The sequence below is a fragment of the Anomaloglossus baeobatrachus genome, chromosome 4, assembly GCF_048569485.1.
Source record: "Anomaloglossus baeobatrachus isolate aAnoBae1 chromosome 4, aAnoBae1.hap1, whole genome shotgun sequence".
NCBI classification, from domain to species: Eukaryota; Metazoa; Chordata; class Amphibia; order Anura; family Aromobatidae; genus Anomaloglossus; species Anomaloglossus baeobatrachus.
This window is the reverse complement of record NC_134356.1, coordinates 656,111,948-656,128,375: the sequence shown is the minus strand read 5'-3', so window position 1 is coordinate 656,128,375 and position 16,428 is coordinate 656,111,948. Positions and strand designations below refer to the sequence as shown.

General features: G+C 52.4%; 1 protein-coding gene across 1 annotated transcript in view; it reads right to left on the bottom strand.

The window, feature by feature from the left end:
* PDE4A (phosphodiesterase 4A) overlaps window positions 1-16,428 on the bottom strand; it is a 1,076,361-nt gene that overhangs the window by 655,105 nt on the left and 404,828 nt on the right. Inside the window, exon 3 of the mRNA XM_075346506.1 lies at window positions 347-576. Coding sequence (XP_075202621.1) covers window positions 347-576 — 230 coding nt within the window. The remainder of the gene's footprint in view (window positions 1-346; window positions 577-16,428) is intronic.

The window sequence follows — 16,428 nt, the reverse complement described above, 5'->3', positions numbered from 1 at the left end:
CTGGATCCTCCATTTTTCTTGCTCTTCATTCTCAGCTGGGGAATACCTTTTAAGAATCTTTTGCTGAAATAATTTGTCCAGTATTAAAAAAAGGCTTATTTTTTCAAAAATAGCGCCCCACCTGTCTGCAGGCTATGGGTGGTATTACAGGCAAGCTCCCATTACTTCAATACAGCTGAGATGCAATTCCCTGATAGAGCCTATGGACAGGTGCGGTGCTGTTTTTGTAATAAAGCCGCTATTTAAGGAAAAAAAAATTATCAGGGCCAATCCCTTTAAAATACAATGGAAGCAGTAATATATTTTCATTCCACAATGATAGAGAAATTAGGCGTTTGCCCCCTACCTGTCACAATCCGCATGAGTGATGGAGATGCGTGGGGGGATCCTCAGGGGCAGAGTGGTCGGCCTCTGCATGCTGTCATAATCTGGCGAGCGCGCCCTCTCTCCGGGCCTCCAGGGTGGGACCTGAAGGGTAGAGGATGGCCGTCTTCGCCCCCGGCGGAGTTCTGCCCCCAGGGTGCTGGAGGAGGTGTACGACCTGCTGTACCTCCCTGATTCCTCCCTGGGTTTCTGCTGAAAGATAAATAAGATTGGTCACACTAAGATCATAGCAATGCAGATATAAAACATAAAAAATATATACTGTACATAACAACACATAAGAAAAGCAAAATACAAAATTTCACCATTAGTCTCTTTTATTGAACGGTCGTAAATAACCTTATACTACTCAAGTGGCCTCTAATCCTTGACTACTGAACCCCCCATTCTATTAATATCAATAAGGTTATCAGAGCCCGGCCCCATTACCCCCTTCACATTGTATAGGTCAATACCCACCCTTAGGCACTAATTTCTTTTTTTCTAATTTATTTTCTATGTGTATTAGTTCACAGTTCAGGTCTGATCAGTTTCTTTATAACCGTCACGATGTGACTGCACGTATCAGGCCCAGTACAAGAGGACTCCCGGTGAGTGGTGCAACACAAAGGGAACACCAGGGTAGCAATAACAGAAGGTCCTGGCCCTAGGGAGAGGGGAACAAGGTCACCTCCTAATAATCACTTAAGGCTGATCCCTGTACTCCCTAGACGGGTCATTCCCCAATACACCGTCACATTTTGTCTTGAATATGTCATGGCCAGCTGACAATCCAGTGGCAGTGAGTTCTAGAAAATCCCAGGGACTGGCAGCACGTGTTGTTATTGGCCCGTTCCCTGTTTCTGCAGCTGCGTACTCTATGACCCTGAAGAACTATCAGTTTTTCCTCTCAGTTGCCAGCCTCTCACTTCCTTTATTAACCTTACCCTGGGGTGGATTCGGTGCAGCTTATAGTTTGCTTCCTGCTGAGCTGTGGAGAGGTCGTCTCCTGTTGCTCCAGACTCCTGTGGTTGCGGCAGCTCAGGTAAGTGTACCACCCCGGGGCTCGGCCGGCTGCCGAGCCGCTCGGGTCCGTGCTCGTCGGTGGGTGGCACGAGCTCCTCCCGGACCCGGGGGTCACGTCGTTCTGAAAGGGAGTTCGCGCTACGTGTAGGGATTTCGGTGGGGAAGGTTCACGGCCGAGGCCGTGGAGTTTAAAGGTGAAAGTTCTAAACGCCACCCACGGGTTGTGGTGAATGTGGGCACCACCGCTGCCATTAACTAGGCTCCCGGGGATGGTGTTATGCAGCCTGGTATTGACCCCTCCGTAGGCAGGGGGTGATGGTCCCGGGGCCCGGTGGTTGTGAGGTGCGGGCAAGATGGTGTGGTGTGGTGCGCGGCCCGAGGGCACTGTTGTACTCACTATGACAGATACACCGGAGTCTCTGGTAAACCAAAAAGGATGGTGGTCGGTGCCCGCAGCCGGCTGCGCTTTGCCCCTTTCTCAGGTTGGTGGTTCCCGCCTTTCTCCTGCACCTCTTTGTAGAACTTGACTGCCTATGCTTCAGCAACGGTAGTCCGCTCCCAGGCTTGATGTGTGTCGGGGAACCCGTTTGCCCACAGGCGCTGGCCCGTGGGATCTCTCTGCCTGTGCAGTGGCTTTCTATCCCCCTCGGTGGGCTTTTGCCGTCTTTTGGGTCTTGGGATGGGAAAGGACCTAAGGTCCAGACCTCAATCAGTGAATTCGACGTGGTCCAGTGCCTTCTGGACCTCGCTCTGGGTCTGAGTACCCCTCCTGGTGCTCCGGTTTCCAGTTGGCTCCCCGGTTCGATTCCGGCGGGCCACTACCCTGTTCCGGTCCCTTACGGTTCCACCAGCTGCCTTCCCGGCTCCTGCAGGCGGCAACCACCATCTGCCTCCTTGCCAGAGGTGACTGGGCTCCAACCCAGACACCTGGTGTTAGACTGTGGCAGACCTGGACACAGGTCTGCACTTGAACTCCACTCCACTTCACTGTACTGCCTCTCACACACTGCTGTTTGTTTCCTGTCTCAGGCCCTCTGGACTGCTCGGTGGGCGTGGCCAACCCACTGGCTCCGCCCCCTGGTGTGACCATTGAACACAGAGAGGTGACAAGGTTTTGTAGGTTGGCTGCTGTCACCTTATTAGGGGCTGGTGTTTGTGCAGGGGGTCTACCTGTGACTACCTGGCTAGTCCAGGGCATCACATAAGTGTTTGTCTTTGCTATTTACCAGGGCTCTGGTGATTGCAGTTGTGTCTCCCCTGCATTGTTGTTCCCTTGTGTCTCCCTTAAGTAATAGTGGTGTTGACGAAGAGCTCATACCCTCCAGCCCTACTTAGGGCCCATTTGCCAGGGTGAGCGAGGGCCCCAGGTATTCCTGCTCGGCGATAGGTGCAGAACCTGTATAGGGCTGGTGAGGGCAGTGAGGGTGAGCTGCAGGTTGTTGTCAGCGGTCACCACTTTCCCCATTTCCCTAGCTACAAGGCATTCCTTTCCCCTTCTTGTGTTTTTTCCTATACGGCAGGTATAGTCTTCTTCCCCTGCCGTGACACATGCCTAGGCCCGCACTGGTCCTGTCCTCACTCTAACTAGTGAAAGCCAGCAAGACGCTAGTCTCACCACTGCAATAAAACAATACGAGGAAGGTAAGACAAACGGGTGTGGAAAGACACAGCAAAAAGCACTCCTACGTTTCTTCAGCAGGAACGTCATAGCTGGAACAGAATTGACACCACAGTTATGCAGAAACAAACTCCTTTAACATGGACAGTATAGGTATGAGCTATAGCCAGCATAGGGAGGAGTGAGGAGAAGAGAGTGGCTGCATCTGAGCTTACAACTACCTATTAGATCACTGCAGGATAGAAATGAACCTTAACCCCTTGAGAACGTGATGGAATTAAATACACTCCAACATGCTGCGATGCACTCGTGACAATGACAGTCACTATTCTGATATACGGCTCCAAATACCTAGCAGAGACACAGAGCTATATAATAATATTCTATCTACCTGCAGTCACCACTAGGTGGAGCTTAAGAGCTTAATGCATACAACTTAAAGGGAATCTGAAACCAGTTTTTTGCCATCTAGTCTGCGAGCAGCATAATGTAGGGGCAGAGACTTTGATTCCAGTAATATGTGAATAACTGAGTTGCTTAGTGTAGTTTTGATAAAATCACAGTTTTATTAGCAGGAGATTATCACTAGGGAACTAATAAGCTTGCTGCCAGGTAGTCCTCCATGTCCATGAGCTCTTTATTACCTGCACCCACTACTGATTGGCAGCTTTCTGCCTTCGGGGTTGTGGCCGCTCATTAGTGCAAACTACGATACTGGGTAGATTCATAATTGGTCTTTGATGGAGCTTCAACCATATTAACAAAAGCAAAGATGATACAAAGCATAGTAAGAGAGCAAAAAAGGCTATCTAACAGACCCTACGCTGATAGTGTCCTAAGGGTATGTATCTTAGTGTTATGTGCATGTGCGTACGTGGTAAATAATATAACAAAAGGTCTTAAAACGACTACATCTGACCCGCTCAGTTCTTACATAGACTAGAGGTCCCAGCTGTGCAGTCCCTAAGGGTCCCTGTGCAGATTGGAACAACCCTAACTAGATGTCTTAAGATAACCACTCAGCCTTTTGCTTTCTAAGCGGCCATTGAGGGTTCCACGTACCTCCTTAAGAATCTAAGGGAAGGTGCAGAGTAAAAAAAGGAAAACTAGAAGTTATAATCTGCAAGGAGAAAACCATGACAAACAGGCCATGATTCCAAGCAGGGTCCTTTTCAGAACTATCAACCCAGGGAAGTTTTAAATAGTTACATCCGCCGGATGATAGGGCAGACTGAATTACAGCATTGGAAACACTTATTAGCAGAAAGGCAATGAACACACAAAGTGTCCACACAGAGACAAAGTGTTCAGAACCAGGACAGGAACCAAACCTGACTGTGGCTCAGTGGAGAGGAAAACAAACCACAGCACAGGAGACTGCCGGATCAAATCCGAGGCCAGACACTTGCTGATTATATGTTCGTAGTTTTGTTCAACAACAGGTTTTGAAAAATGGGAATGATGAAAGTGCATGTCACTTTTTTGAAAGATCCTTCTGATGGAAAACACTCCATACTACGCACTGTCTGATCAGAAAACTTCAAAAAACACTTCTGGAAAAAAGTTTACTAAAGTGTGTTCACACGGTTTCTTTTAACCGAGTTTTCAGAGCAGAAAATCTCCAAAAACCATAAGTTTGGAGATTTTGCTACAAAAACGTAGTGTGAAAACACCGTAAGAATGCTTGAAAACCTTTTTAAAACTGCTCTGGGAAATAAAAAATCTCCTCCAAAAATGTCCCAAAAGAGCATAGCCTCAAGCAGTTTGAACTAGAAAATTCATTATTAGTGAACACCTCAAAAAAACCTCTGTGTGCACTAGTCTAAAGGAGGCTTTACACGCTACGATATCGTTAATGTTTTATCATTGGGGTCACATCGTTAGTGACGCACATCCGGCGTCATTAACGTTATCTCAGCGTGTGACACTTATGTGTGACCTAAAACGATCGCAAAAGTGGCAAAAATCGTTTGCCGTGGAGAGGTCGTCCTAAAACCAAAAATCGTTCACCTCTCATTAGCGATGTTGTTCCTCGTTCCTGCGGCAGAACACGTCGCTGTGTGTGACACCGCAGGAGCGAGGAACATCTCCTTACCTGCGTCCACCGGCAATGCGGAAGGAAAGAGGTGGGCGGGATGTTTACGCCGCTCATCTCCGCCCCTCCGCTTCTATTGGAAGGTTGCCGTGTGACGTCGCTGTGACGCCGCACGACCCACCCCCTTAGAAAGGAGGCGGATCGCCGGCCATAGCGACGTCGCAGGGCAGGTAAGCCGTGTGACGGGGGAGAGCGATTTTGTGCACGACGGGCAGCGATATGCCAATGTCGCACAAACGATGGGGGCGGGTACGCACGATAGCGATATCGTTACCGATATCGCTACCGTGTAAAGCCCCCTTTAGACCCTAACTAAGCCAAAGTTGCACAAAGTAAAGTCCTGGAGATTCCAGAAAAAAATATTTTCCAGAGTACGAGATGAGATGGCAAAACCTCTGGGAAAATGAGTGTTTTTTTTTTTTTTTTATTTACCCACCTCATTCTCCCTCACATGGGGGTAACCCCTCTTCACTCCTGTATGTTGACAGCAGCCATCCCGGGAATTGGGCCTCCTTCCCAAGTGTGCACAAAACACGCATGTGTGGCACATTCTGCGTTGTCCATCTGTGTGACCATCCGTGTGTACTTATGTGTCATCCATATGCCATCTGCGTGGACGTGTGTAAGATCCATGTCACACGTATCAGAAAAAACACATCACACTGCATTTAATGTTTGGGTTTTTTTATATTAAAGATCTGCAAAGCTGGAGAGATAGAGGATAGCTAATGGATAGATAGCTAGATAGATTTTACAGATATTAACCATATAATTAAATAAAAGAAAAAACTAACCAGCAAAGGTAAAGCAGACAGATGAGGGCTGATATTATCAGGCGGGGAAGGTCCATGGTTATTGGGTCTTCCCCAGCAAAAAATACCAGCATGCAGCTGTGTCGCCCTGGGCAAGCCAGGGGACACAGGTCACAACACCACCACACCCCACACTCCAGGTAGGCACACCTGCTAACCAGAAATCCTTGTTGCCTTCCTCCAGGAGTCTGTTGATGCACACCAGGGGGTGGGCCAGGCGGTTGGCTCCGCCCACCAAGGAGCTCACAGCTCTGGAGGCAGGAAGTTCCAGGCAGATAGCCCCGGGCAGGGGAAGAGTGCAGTCTAGCTGAGGGCTAGAGTAAACAGAGAAGTGAAAGTGAAGGAAAGGAAAGTGGAAAAGGAGGAAAGCAAGAAGTGGTGACAGCGCAGAGAGTGTGCAAAGCCTGAGAGCCCAGCTGTGTGTAGGGCTAGAACAGCAAGGTCAGCGACGGCGGTGACTGTCCGGAGGGGGACCGTTTGGAAGTTCCTGGAAGGACCCCGTTGGCTGTGTGCCCGGTGGTCTGGAGCAGTGTTCCGAAGGACAGTCAGCACCAGGGCAGGGGCCTCTCGGACCCCGGCAAGGCTAGGAGTCGCCCAATTTGCCGAATCCGTCAGTGAAGGGGACGTAGATCCCCCAGCAACCAAGTCCCGATTGACGGCAACAGCCCGACCATTACCGGGGAGACACCGCCACCGCCAGGGCACCAGTTTCCCCAGGGCCAGCGCCTGCGGGCAAAGTGTAGAGCTCCTCCAGCCCAGATTGCAGTCGGGGAGCGGGTAACCGGAGGGAATCCACCGCTACCATCAGACAACACAGGTGCAAGGAAGAGAGACGTCACCGTCACCTACCGGGAGTGCAGGTGCAGCCGTCTGTGGGACCGTCCTACCAGCCGTTGGTTTACCGTACAAACTGTGTCCGTGTCTCAGGCTGAGTGAGTACCACAGTGCCGCAAGGCACAGCGCTGCCCCCGCGTCCCTGCGCCCTCCAGGCCCTACACTTTACATCTCTTCACCGGGCCCCGGGATCACCAACCCCTACCCACGGAGGGGCAACACAACACCTGGCTGCTCCCATCACCATCCCCGGGGTCCCCATCCAGAGCAGCGGTGGTGCAATCACCACAACCGTGGGTGGCGTCACGAACTATAACCCCAACAAACACCCCCCTTTCACTCACGGGCGAGGAGTGTCGCTCGAGAAACCCCGGGATCCGGCCTACGGCTCGAGCCACCAGGAGCAGCTGCCGGACCCGAGCAGAAGGGGTGAGCGCGGTGTGCTGACACCCTCCTCCCCGCCCGCGACAACTTGGCGTCACGAACAGGATCTTACCGCTCTGCCGTCTGGTAGAGGTGCGCCTTGTTACCGCCGGAGGTATCCGGCAGAAAAATTTCAGAAGCCGCCATCTTTGGCGCGAAAAGTTCCCGCTCGAGCGTCTTCTCGAGCAGTAGAGGCGCGAAGGCCAAAACCCCGCCCCGAGAGAGGAGGGGCCGAAAAGAGCTAAGGGGGACGCGATGGCGGCTGGCAGCATGTAGTCGCCGCTATAAGATCAGGGACGCCAGGACCTTGCAAGAAGACCGTTCCTGGAAGCAACCAGTGAAGACACCATGTGGATGCCGTCCCGAAACACCGTGGCCCCCGCACCGGGAACCGCAGCGTGGGTGGAGATCCGGACCGCGCAGCTCCACCTAAGGCTGCAGGTCAAGATGCAGCTCCTCTTGGAGGAGTGGGAGACCGACATGGCGGACGTTATAGCCACCGAGCGGAGACGCGAGGAGGAAGCGGAGGAAGGGAGGGTGAGTGACCCACGCCCCTATGTCCCGGAGGGACCGGTCGCTGCGGCTGAGGGACCCGGTCCAAGCCCTCTCCCCCCGTTGCCTCCCTCGCCACCCGTCCCGGAGGCCGTGACCCCGCCACTAGGCCCGCTACCACCGCAACCGGTAGCGATACCCAGCCCGTCCGCCCCAGCGGACCGACCTGTAGCCGGAGCCCGTAGCAAACTGGAGGCATTGCCTTGGAAGGCCCCGAAGATAGTGCCAGAGACGGTCCCCGAGCAGATTCCCGAGCCGGAGCCGATGACCCGCTCCGAGCCGAAGGCCCAACTGCGGAAAGCCCCTGTGCCCATCCCCCACACCTCGGCTGAGGTGGCGCCGGGTTGTTGCTGCAAGGCAGCGCCCAAGGCCATGACACCGCGGGATACGCTACCCACCTTCCTGACAGTGGGTAACGTGCTGGATGTCCCGCGGGGCTCAACCCGTGCGCCGGAGCCATACTGGGACAGGGAGCCGACCAAGCTGGGCCTGGAGATCGCGGAGAGGGAGCGAAGGAAAGCCGAGCTGGTAGCCCGAGCCATTCGGGAAAAGGAGAACCTGCGGCAAGCGACCTTCCGTGTCCGGGGCCCGTTCTACGAGGGGCAGGTGAGGCGGTTTGATATCCGCCGGGGCTACGGGTTCATATACGAACCGGGCCTGGAGGCCGAGGTGTTTGTAGCCCGGCGGGATGTGCATGCTCACCTGCCCGAAGAGCATCCTGGCCGCAATCTGATACTGGGAGACATGGTGCGGTATACTCGGCACTGCGGAGAGAGGGGGTGGTTTGCCCTGGATGTAAAGCTGAGGGGCAGCCCGGAGAGCAAGGTGAGCTCTGCACCCCCTCCCTCGGATGAAGCAGCGAAAGGACCGGAGTAGGGCAGCGGATGCCCATTGCACCGTCCCCGTAGGGACCATCACTGGAGTTGTTTGAAAAAGTTAAAAGTTTTGAAAGAATGATAAGTGAAAATGATCCGAAGTTCACCTGATTCACCGTGTGATTTGCAACCGGCAGGAGCTGGCACCGTTGTCCCCGTGGGGACCGTTAAAAGTTTATGCATGGGAACTATCCATGGACAAGCCCGTGAACTCTGCAGGGCAACCACAAACGTTAGTGGCTTGTAAATATGTTGGGTACCGTTACCGTTTCCGCAATGCCGCCTCCGGAGAGGCAGGTTGGAGGGAGGGCCCTGAGCAGAGCAGGCCAGGGCCCAGCCACCAAAGGAACCGGTGGCTACCCTCTGGAGGGAAGGACAGATCCCGCTCGGGTACCGTGTGCTGGACTGTGGGTCAAGGGGTGCTGCCTGGGTTTTAGGGGCAGCATCAGGGCCAGGTTACTTGGGTGGGAGAGAGCGGAAACCGTGACCGTATACCGTTGAAACGTTAAACGTAAATGTGCCTCCCGTCTTGGGAAGAATTGATTAAAAATGTTATGCATGTTTGTTTAACCCTGTTATCCCCTTTTTATAGAAAAATAAAACCGGTGTAGGACGGCAGCCCGCGGACGGTCTGCATTTTGCTAAGGGGGAATGTGTCGCCCTGGGCAAGCCAGGGGACACAGGTCACAACACCACCACACCCCACACTCCAGGTAGGCACACCTGCTAACCAGAAATCCTTGTTGCCTTCCTCCAGGAGTCTGTTGATGCACACCAGGGGGTGGGCCAGGCGGTTGGCTCCGCCCACCAAGGAGCTCACAGCTCTGGAGGCAGGAAGTTCCAGGCAGATAGCCCCGGGCAGGGGAAGAGTGCAGTCTAGCTGAGGGCTAGAGTAAACAGAGAAGTGAAAGTGAAGGAAAGGAAAGTGGAAAAGGAGGAAAGCAAGAAGTGGTGACAGCGCAGAGAGTGTGCAAAGCCTGAGAGCCCAGCTGTGTGTAGGGCTAGAACAGCAAGGTCAGCGACGGCGGTGACTGTCCGGAGGGGGACCGTTTGGAAGTTCCTGGAAGGACCCCGTTGGCTGTGTGCCCGGTGGTCTGGAGCAGTGTTCCGAAGGACAGTCAGCACCAGGGCAGGGGCCTCTCGGACCCCGGCAAGGCTAGGAGTCGCCCAATTTGCCGAATCCGTCAGTGAAGGGGACGTAGATCCCCCAGCAACCAAGTCCCGATTGACGGCAACAGCCCGACCATTACCGGGGAGACACCGCCACCGCCAGGGCACCAGTTTCCCCAGGGCCAGCGCCTGCGGGCAAAGTGTAGAGCTCCTCCGGCCCAGATTGCAGTCGGGGAGCGGGTAACCGGAGGGAATCCACCGCTACCATCAGACAACACAGGTGCAAGGAAGAGAGACGTCACCGTCACCTACCGGGAGTGCAGGTGCAGCCGTCTGTGGGACCGTCCTACCAGCCGTTGGTTTACCGTACAAACTGTGTCCGTGTCTCAGGCTGAGTGAGTACCACAGTGCCGCAAGGCACAGCGCTGCCCCCGCGTCCCTGCGCCCTCCAGGCCCTACACTTTACATCTCTTCACCGGGCCCCGGGATCACCAACCCCTACCCACGGAGGGGCAACACAACACCTGGCTGCTCCCATCACCATCCCCGGGGTCCCCATCCAGAGCAGCGGTGGTGCAATCACCACAACCGTGGGTGGCGTCACGAACTATAACCCCAACAAACACCCCCCTTTCACTCACGGGCGAGGAGTGTCGCTCGAGAAACCCCGGGATCCGGCCTACGGCTCGAGCCACCAGGAGCAGCTGCCGGACCCGAGCAGAAGGGGTGAGCGCGGTGTGCTGACACCCTCCTCCCCGCCCGCGACACAGCCTCCCCAGAAGTGGCACATCACATTCAATGGATCAATTCTGGTGCAAATGTTGGCAAGGTTTTGTGAGCAGCAGAAGGCAGTATTTGAACACTAGCTACTACATGCCCGTTGGTATTCCGGTCAGCCTACGCACATAAGAACTGACGATTGGGCACGGATGTCTGACATCTGTGAGGTTCTACAATACTTTGAGGAATCAACCAGGATGGTGAGCGGCGATAATGCCATAATTAGAGTAACCATTCCGCTTCTGTGTCTACTTAAACACTCGCTGCTCACAATTAAAGTGGAAGCCTTGCGTGTGGACTAAGTGGAAATGAAGAAGGAAAGTTCACAGGATGATACTACCCAACCTAGCCTCATCTCATCTTCTCAGCACAGATTGGGTGATAATGAGGAAGAGGTGACAGAAGAGTAGGAATAGGAGATTGTAGTCAGTTCTACAGAGTTTACCACCTACAGATTCATCCAGGGGCGTAACTACTGCGGTTGCAGCGGTCGCCATTGCGACTGGGCCCGGGAAGTTAGGGGCCCGGCGGCTGCCCGGCAGATCAGTGGCCATCTCCTTTCAGTGAGAGAGGAGCTGCGCTGTTCTGCCGCAGACCACGCGGCCACTATATGACCCGCTGCCGCCGACACCGGGCCCCCCTGCCTGGTGTCCACGGCCGCGGCGGCTTCCCCATCACCGCGCACAGTAATGATGAAGCATAGCGTGGCCAGTGCCGCGCTATGCATCATCATTCTCCCCTTGTGCCTGCGCGGTGACGTCACTCCCGTGCAACTGCTGTGCTGAGTGCAGGTACAGAGCGCAGGACAAGAGAACGCCGACCGGAGCACCGGGAGAGCGAGGAGAGGGGAGGACGAGCAGCGGCGGGGGAACGAGGAGAGCGGTGAGGACAGCAACGGTGAAACGAGGAGACGTGAAGACAGAGCAGCGGTGGAAGGAAGAGAGAGGGTGGGTACTTGTTTTTTTTTTTATTATAAATTAGTGAGTACACGGTGGTCAGAGGCTTTGGAAGGCTGCATTATTCATGGAGGCCTGGAGAGGCTGCATTATTATACATGGAGGCCTGTAGAGACTGCAGCATTATACATGGAGACCTGGAGAGGCTGCAGCATAATACATGGAGGCCTGGAGAGGCTGCAGCATTATACATGGAGGCCTGGGGAGGCTGAATTATACATGGAGGCCTGCAGAGGCTGCATTATACATGGAGGCCTGGAGAGGCTGCATTATACATGGAGGCCTGGAGAGGCTGCATTATATATGGAGGCCTGGAGAGTCTGCATTATTATACATGGAGGCCTGGAGAGGCTGCATTATATATGGAGGCCTGGAGAGTCTGCATTATTATACATGGAGGCCTGGAGAGGCTGCATTATTATACATGGAGTCCTGGGGAGGCTGCATTATTATACATGGAGGCCTGGGGAGGCTGCATTATTATATATGGAGGCCTGGGGAGGCTGCATTATTATACATGGAGGCCTGGGGAGGCTGCATTATTATACATGGAGGCCTGGGGAGGCTGCATTATTATACATGGAGGCCTTGGGAGGCTGCATTATACATGGAGGCCTGGGGAGGCTGCATTATACATGGAAGCCTGGGGAGGCTGCTATATTATACATGGAGGCCTGGGGAGGCTAGCTTTATTATTATACATGGAGGCCTGGGGAAGCTGGATGCATTATTATACATGGAGGACTGGCGAGGCTGGCTGCATTATTATAGATGGTGGTCTGGGGAGGCTGTCTGCATTATTATACATGGAGGCTGGGGGAGGCTGGCTGCATTATTATACATGGAGGTCTGGGGAGGCTGGCTGCATTACTATACATGGAGGGCTGGAGAGGCTGGCTGCTATATTATACATGGAAGCCGGGGGAGGCTAGCTGCATTATTATACATGGAGGTCTGGGGAGGCTGGCTGCTATATTATACATGGAGGTCTGGGGAGGCTGGCTGCATTATTATACATGAAGGGCTGGGTGCATTATAATATATGGAGAACTACGGGGTGAATTATAATACATGGAGAACTATGAGAAATTCATTATAATAATTGGATGGGCTACTTTATACATGGAGGATTATGGGGGTGCATTATAATATATGGAGGACTATGTGGTGCAGTTTTATATATTGAGCACTATGGGGTGAATTATAATACATGGAGAACTATGGGAAATGTATTATAATACATGGAGGACTATGGAAGTGTATTCTAATATATGAAGGGTTATGTTGGACCCTTTATACTATATAGAAGGCTATGTGGGGGCCATTATAGTATTTGGAGAACTATATACAAGGGGAACAAAGATACAAGCATGGGATGGGAATGTTGTGTGCTGAGGGAAAAAGGCTCTTTCCCTTTAGCACCCAGCTTTCCCATGCTCTGCTATACATCTTCCCTCAGCACCCAGCTTTCCCATGCTCTGCTATACATCTTCCCTCAGCACCCAGCTTTCCTATGCACTGCTATACATCTTCCCTCAGCACACAGCTTTCCCATGCTCTGCTATACATCTTCTCCCAGCACCCAGCTTTCCCATGCTCTGATATGGGAAAGCTGGGTGCTGAGGGAATGATGTATAGGAGAGCATGGGGAAGGTGGGTGCCGAGGACAAGATGGATATCAGAACATGGGAAAGCTGGGTGCTGATAGAGGGATTTCAGATCATGTGAAATCTGGGTGCTGTGGGTAAGAGCCAAGTGTCAGCGTCATTATCCTGTACCCCGAGTGTCAGTGTCATTATCCCGTACCCCAAGTGTTGATGTCATTATCCTGTACCCCAAGTGTCGGTGTATGTGGAGGGGGCCCAGGTCTGAACTTTGCACCGGGGCCCATCAAACTCTAGTTACACCACTGGATTCATCCCATGTAGAGTTGAGCGGACTTGTAATAATCCGGGTCCGGCGGATTTGTCGCGGGTTGGAAAAGAAGTCCGGAACTGATCCGGAATCCAGACCCATATATGTGAATGGGGAGCGGATCCGGGATGAGAGAGAGGGGAGGGAGAGGGAGAGGAAGAGGGAGAGGAAGAGGGAGAGGGAGAGGAAGAGGGAGAGGGAGAGGGGGAAGGGGAGGGGGAGAGGGAGAGGGAGAGGGAGGGGGAGAGGGAAAGGGAAAGGGAAAGGGAGAGGGAAAGAGAGAGGGAGGGAGAGGGAAAGAGAGAGGGAGGGGGAGAGAGAAAAAAAAAAAATCCCGGATCCGGATCGTGCAGCCGGATTCCCGCGACCGGGTCGGACCCGGATCGGACACTGAAACCGTGCGGATCCGAATTTTTACAGTTCGGGTCCGCTCAACACTAATCCCATCTGTTCAGCATGTATGGGCTGAAGAGGAGGAGATGGAGAGTCGTCCTCCTGGTGGAGACAGGGAAGTCTTGCCTGTTCGGAGTCTGGCAGACTTTATGTCCCACTGCCTTTCCAGGGTCCGTACCATTATATGCATTTTGCTAACACTGATTACTGGTTGTTCACCCTTCTCGACCCACGCTACAAGGAGAAATTTCCATCTCTCCTTCCTGCAGCAGAGAGGGCTAATAAAATGGTGCAATACCAGAAGGCCCTAGTCAAATAATTACTGCAAAAATTCTCGTCTGATAACACTGGCGGCAGAGATTATAGTTCCTTGGGCAACCAAGGAGGAGAGACGTGGGAGACATACACCAGGTCCAACATAGGCAGGGGAACATATTCAAAGGTCTGGGTCAGTTTCATTAGAGCTTCCAGTGCCCAGGCCCTGATGCATGAGGTAGTCTGACAAGAAGGGAAAAGTTTATGCAGATGGTGGAGTTCCCAGCCGACCATAACACTATCCTCTCTCATTACTCTGTGCCGAACAACTACTGGGTATCCAAGTTGGACACGTGGCATGAACTCTATGCCTTGGAGGTGCTGCCCTGCTCTGCTGATAGTGTGACGTCCCTGACTCAATCAGGGTGTCACAGGGAACTGCACCCCTGTCTCTCATGGTGCAGAACTCACCCTCCATAGTTCTGGGTTCCTACACACTGGTATTGCTTCCATCAGCACTCAAATCCTAACCACACCACACCCTATCAGGCACACCAGTGGGTGGTCTAGCTGGGAAAGGGCCACCCACCTAGGGGTCAGGCAGACTGGTGGGAGGGAGGAAGTCAGATCAGTAATAGCCCTGAGAGAGTGAGGAACTGAGGGAGTTGTAGCTCCCTGTGTGACCTTGGTTGTGTAGCAGACGGTGGTCTGGGACCAGAGGAGTCAGAGACCCGGTCGCAGGGTATTGGGAGAGGGTGCCCAGATTTAGTTTTGGAGAACGGTTGGCACTAGAAGTCCAGTTACCGGATCGGTACCGAGCACGGCGGGGTACAGGACCCTAGATCAGGGAGTAGCTTCATGCAACCTGATAATTCACCTGTGGAGGATAGTCTCTTTATGAACTTTCCCCAAGAGCTCAGAGATCGAAGGCACCAACACAATGAGAAGGATAGGGACTTTCAGCTTATGCGGCCCACTGAAATCCCAATGAAGTCACTTAGGAACATCTACACAATTGTGCATGGAGGCAGGCTCCGGAGCACTAAGCAGTACCAGTTGGGACGGATACCCAGACGAGCTCCCCCGAGTGTCAGTGGCACCCAGAGACTTGGTTTACTTCTGTGTCAGAGTTTGCTTAATGATTACATCAACATCCACACAGCCTGCATCCTACCTGCCCGCATAACCTGCACAACACTATCCGCGACCTATCTCCAGAGTCCCGGGGTCTCCCCTACCCGTTGAGGGATCACCACCTGGCTGCCCCACTCCATATCCCCCGGGTACTCCCTTCGGCAGCGGCAATACTCCCCTTATCGCGAACCACGGGTGGCGTCACGAACTATCCCTTGTAATTTATCCCCCCTTTTATATTTGAAAAAGACGCAAGCCCCGGATCCGGAGACCCCCGAGCCAAAGTAACCCCGGATCCGAGCAGTTTGTCTGCTCCAGGGACGGCACATTAGCGTTTTGTCAGAGTGGGTTTTTAGTGCATAACTACAAAACATATACTTAAATGCTAACAATGAATAAGGGAACTCTGGCATTGCATTTCTCCTATAGGAATATTTAAAAAGAGAGAGATTTAGCTTATGTATTGGCCAATTCCTATAGGAGTAATTAAATACAAGAGTTCCCTTATTCATTGTTAACATTTCAGTGTGCAGCTGTATATGTTTTGTAGTTAAAATTGTGTTTTCAGCTAGCACCTGTTCACACCTGCTGGATGTGCGGGTCAGTATTTTTGTATAATTGTAGTGCACTCCGCCCTGTAACCAGGCTGTGTTCACTCCCCTGTATAGCTGGAATCTAGGTGCCCTGGCATGGAGGTTTTTTACCTAGAGAGTGGTAGTTCAGGTTAGGTTCCTGGTATACAGAGATTACCTTGCTGTGGTACCGGACTCACATGCATTGGCCAATACATAAATATCTCTCTTTTTTTCCAAATATTCCTATAGCAGTAATGCAATACCAGAGTTCCCTTTTTCATTGTTAGCATTTCAGTGTGCAGCTGTATGTGTTTTGTTGTTATGTGTTTTCAGCTAACACCTGTTCACACCTGTTGGATGTGCAAGTCAGTCTTTTTGTATATTTATCGTGGTTTTTAGTGCATAATAACTGATAGGTGCATCCACCTGTCAACTGAAAATGCTAACAGCCTGATTCTTATCAAAATGAACAAGGCCTGGATTGGCTTAGACTTCTCACCCCCAACGGATGACAGCAGCGGAGCCTAAGGCCAAATCAAATATTCCTTATTTTCTGGTGTATTCCCATGCACCCCTTCCCACCAAAAGAGTGTTTACTGCTCATAGTTTCTTATTTTTCTTTTGCTCCTCCTCTACCATATCAACAGGGTCATCGTGCAGTCTTTGCTTTTAATTTTTCCAGGGTGTGTATGATGCCCTCCTTCATAATGTTT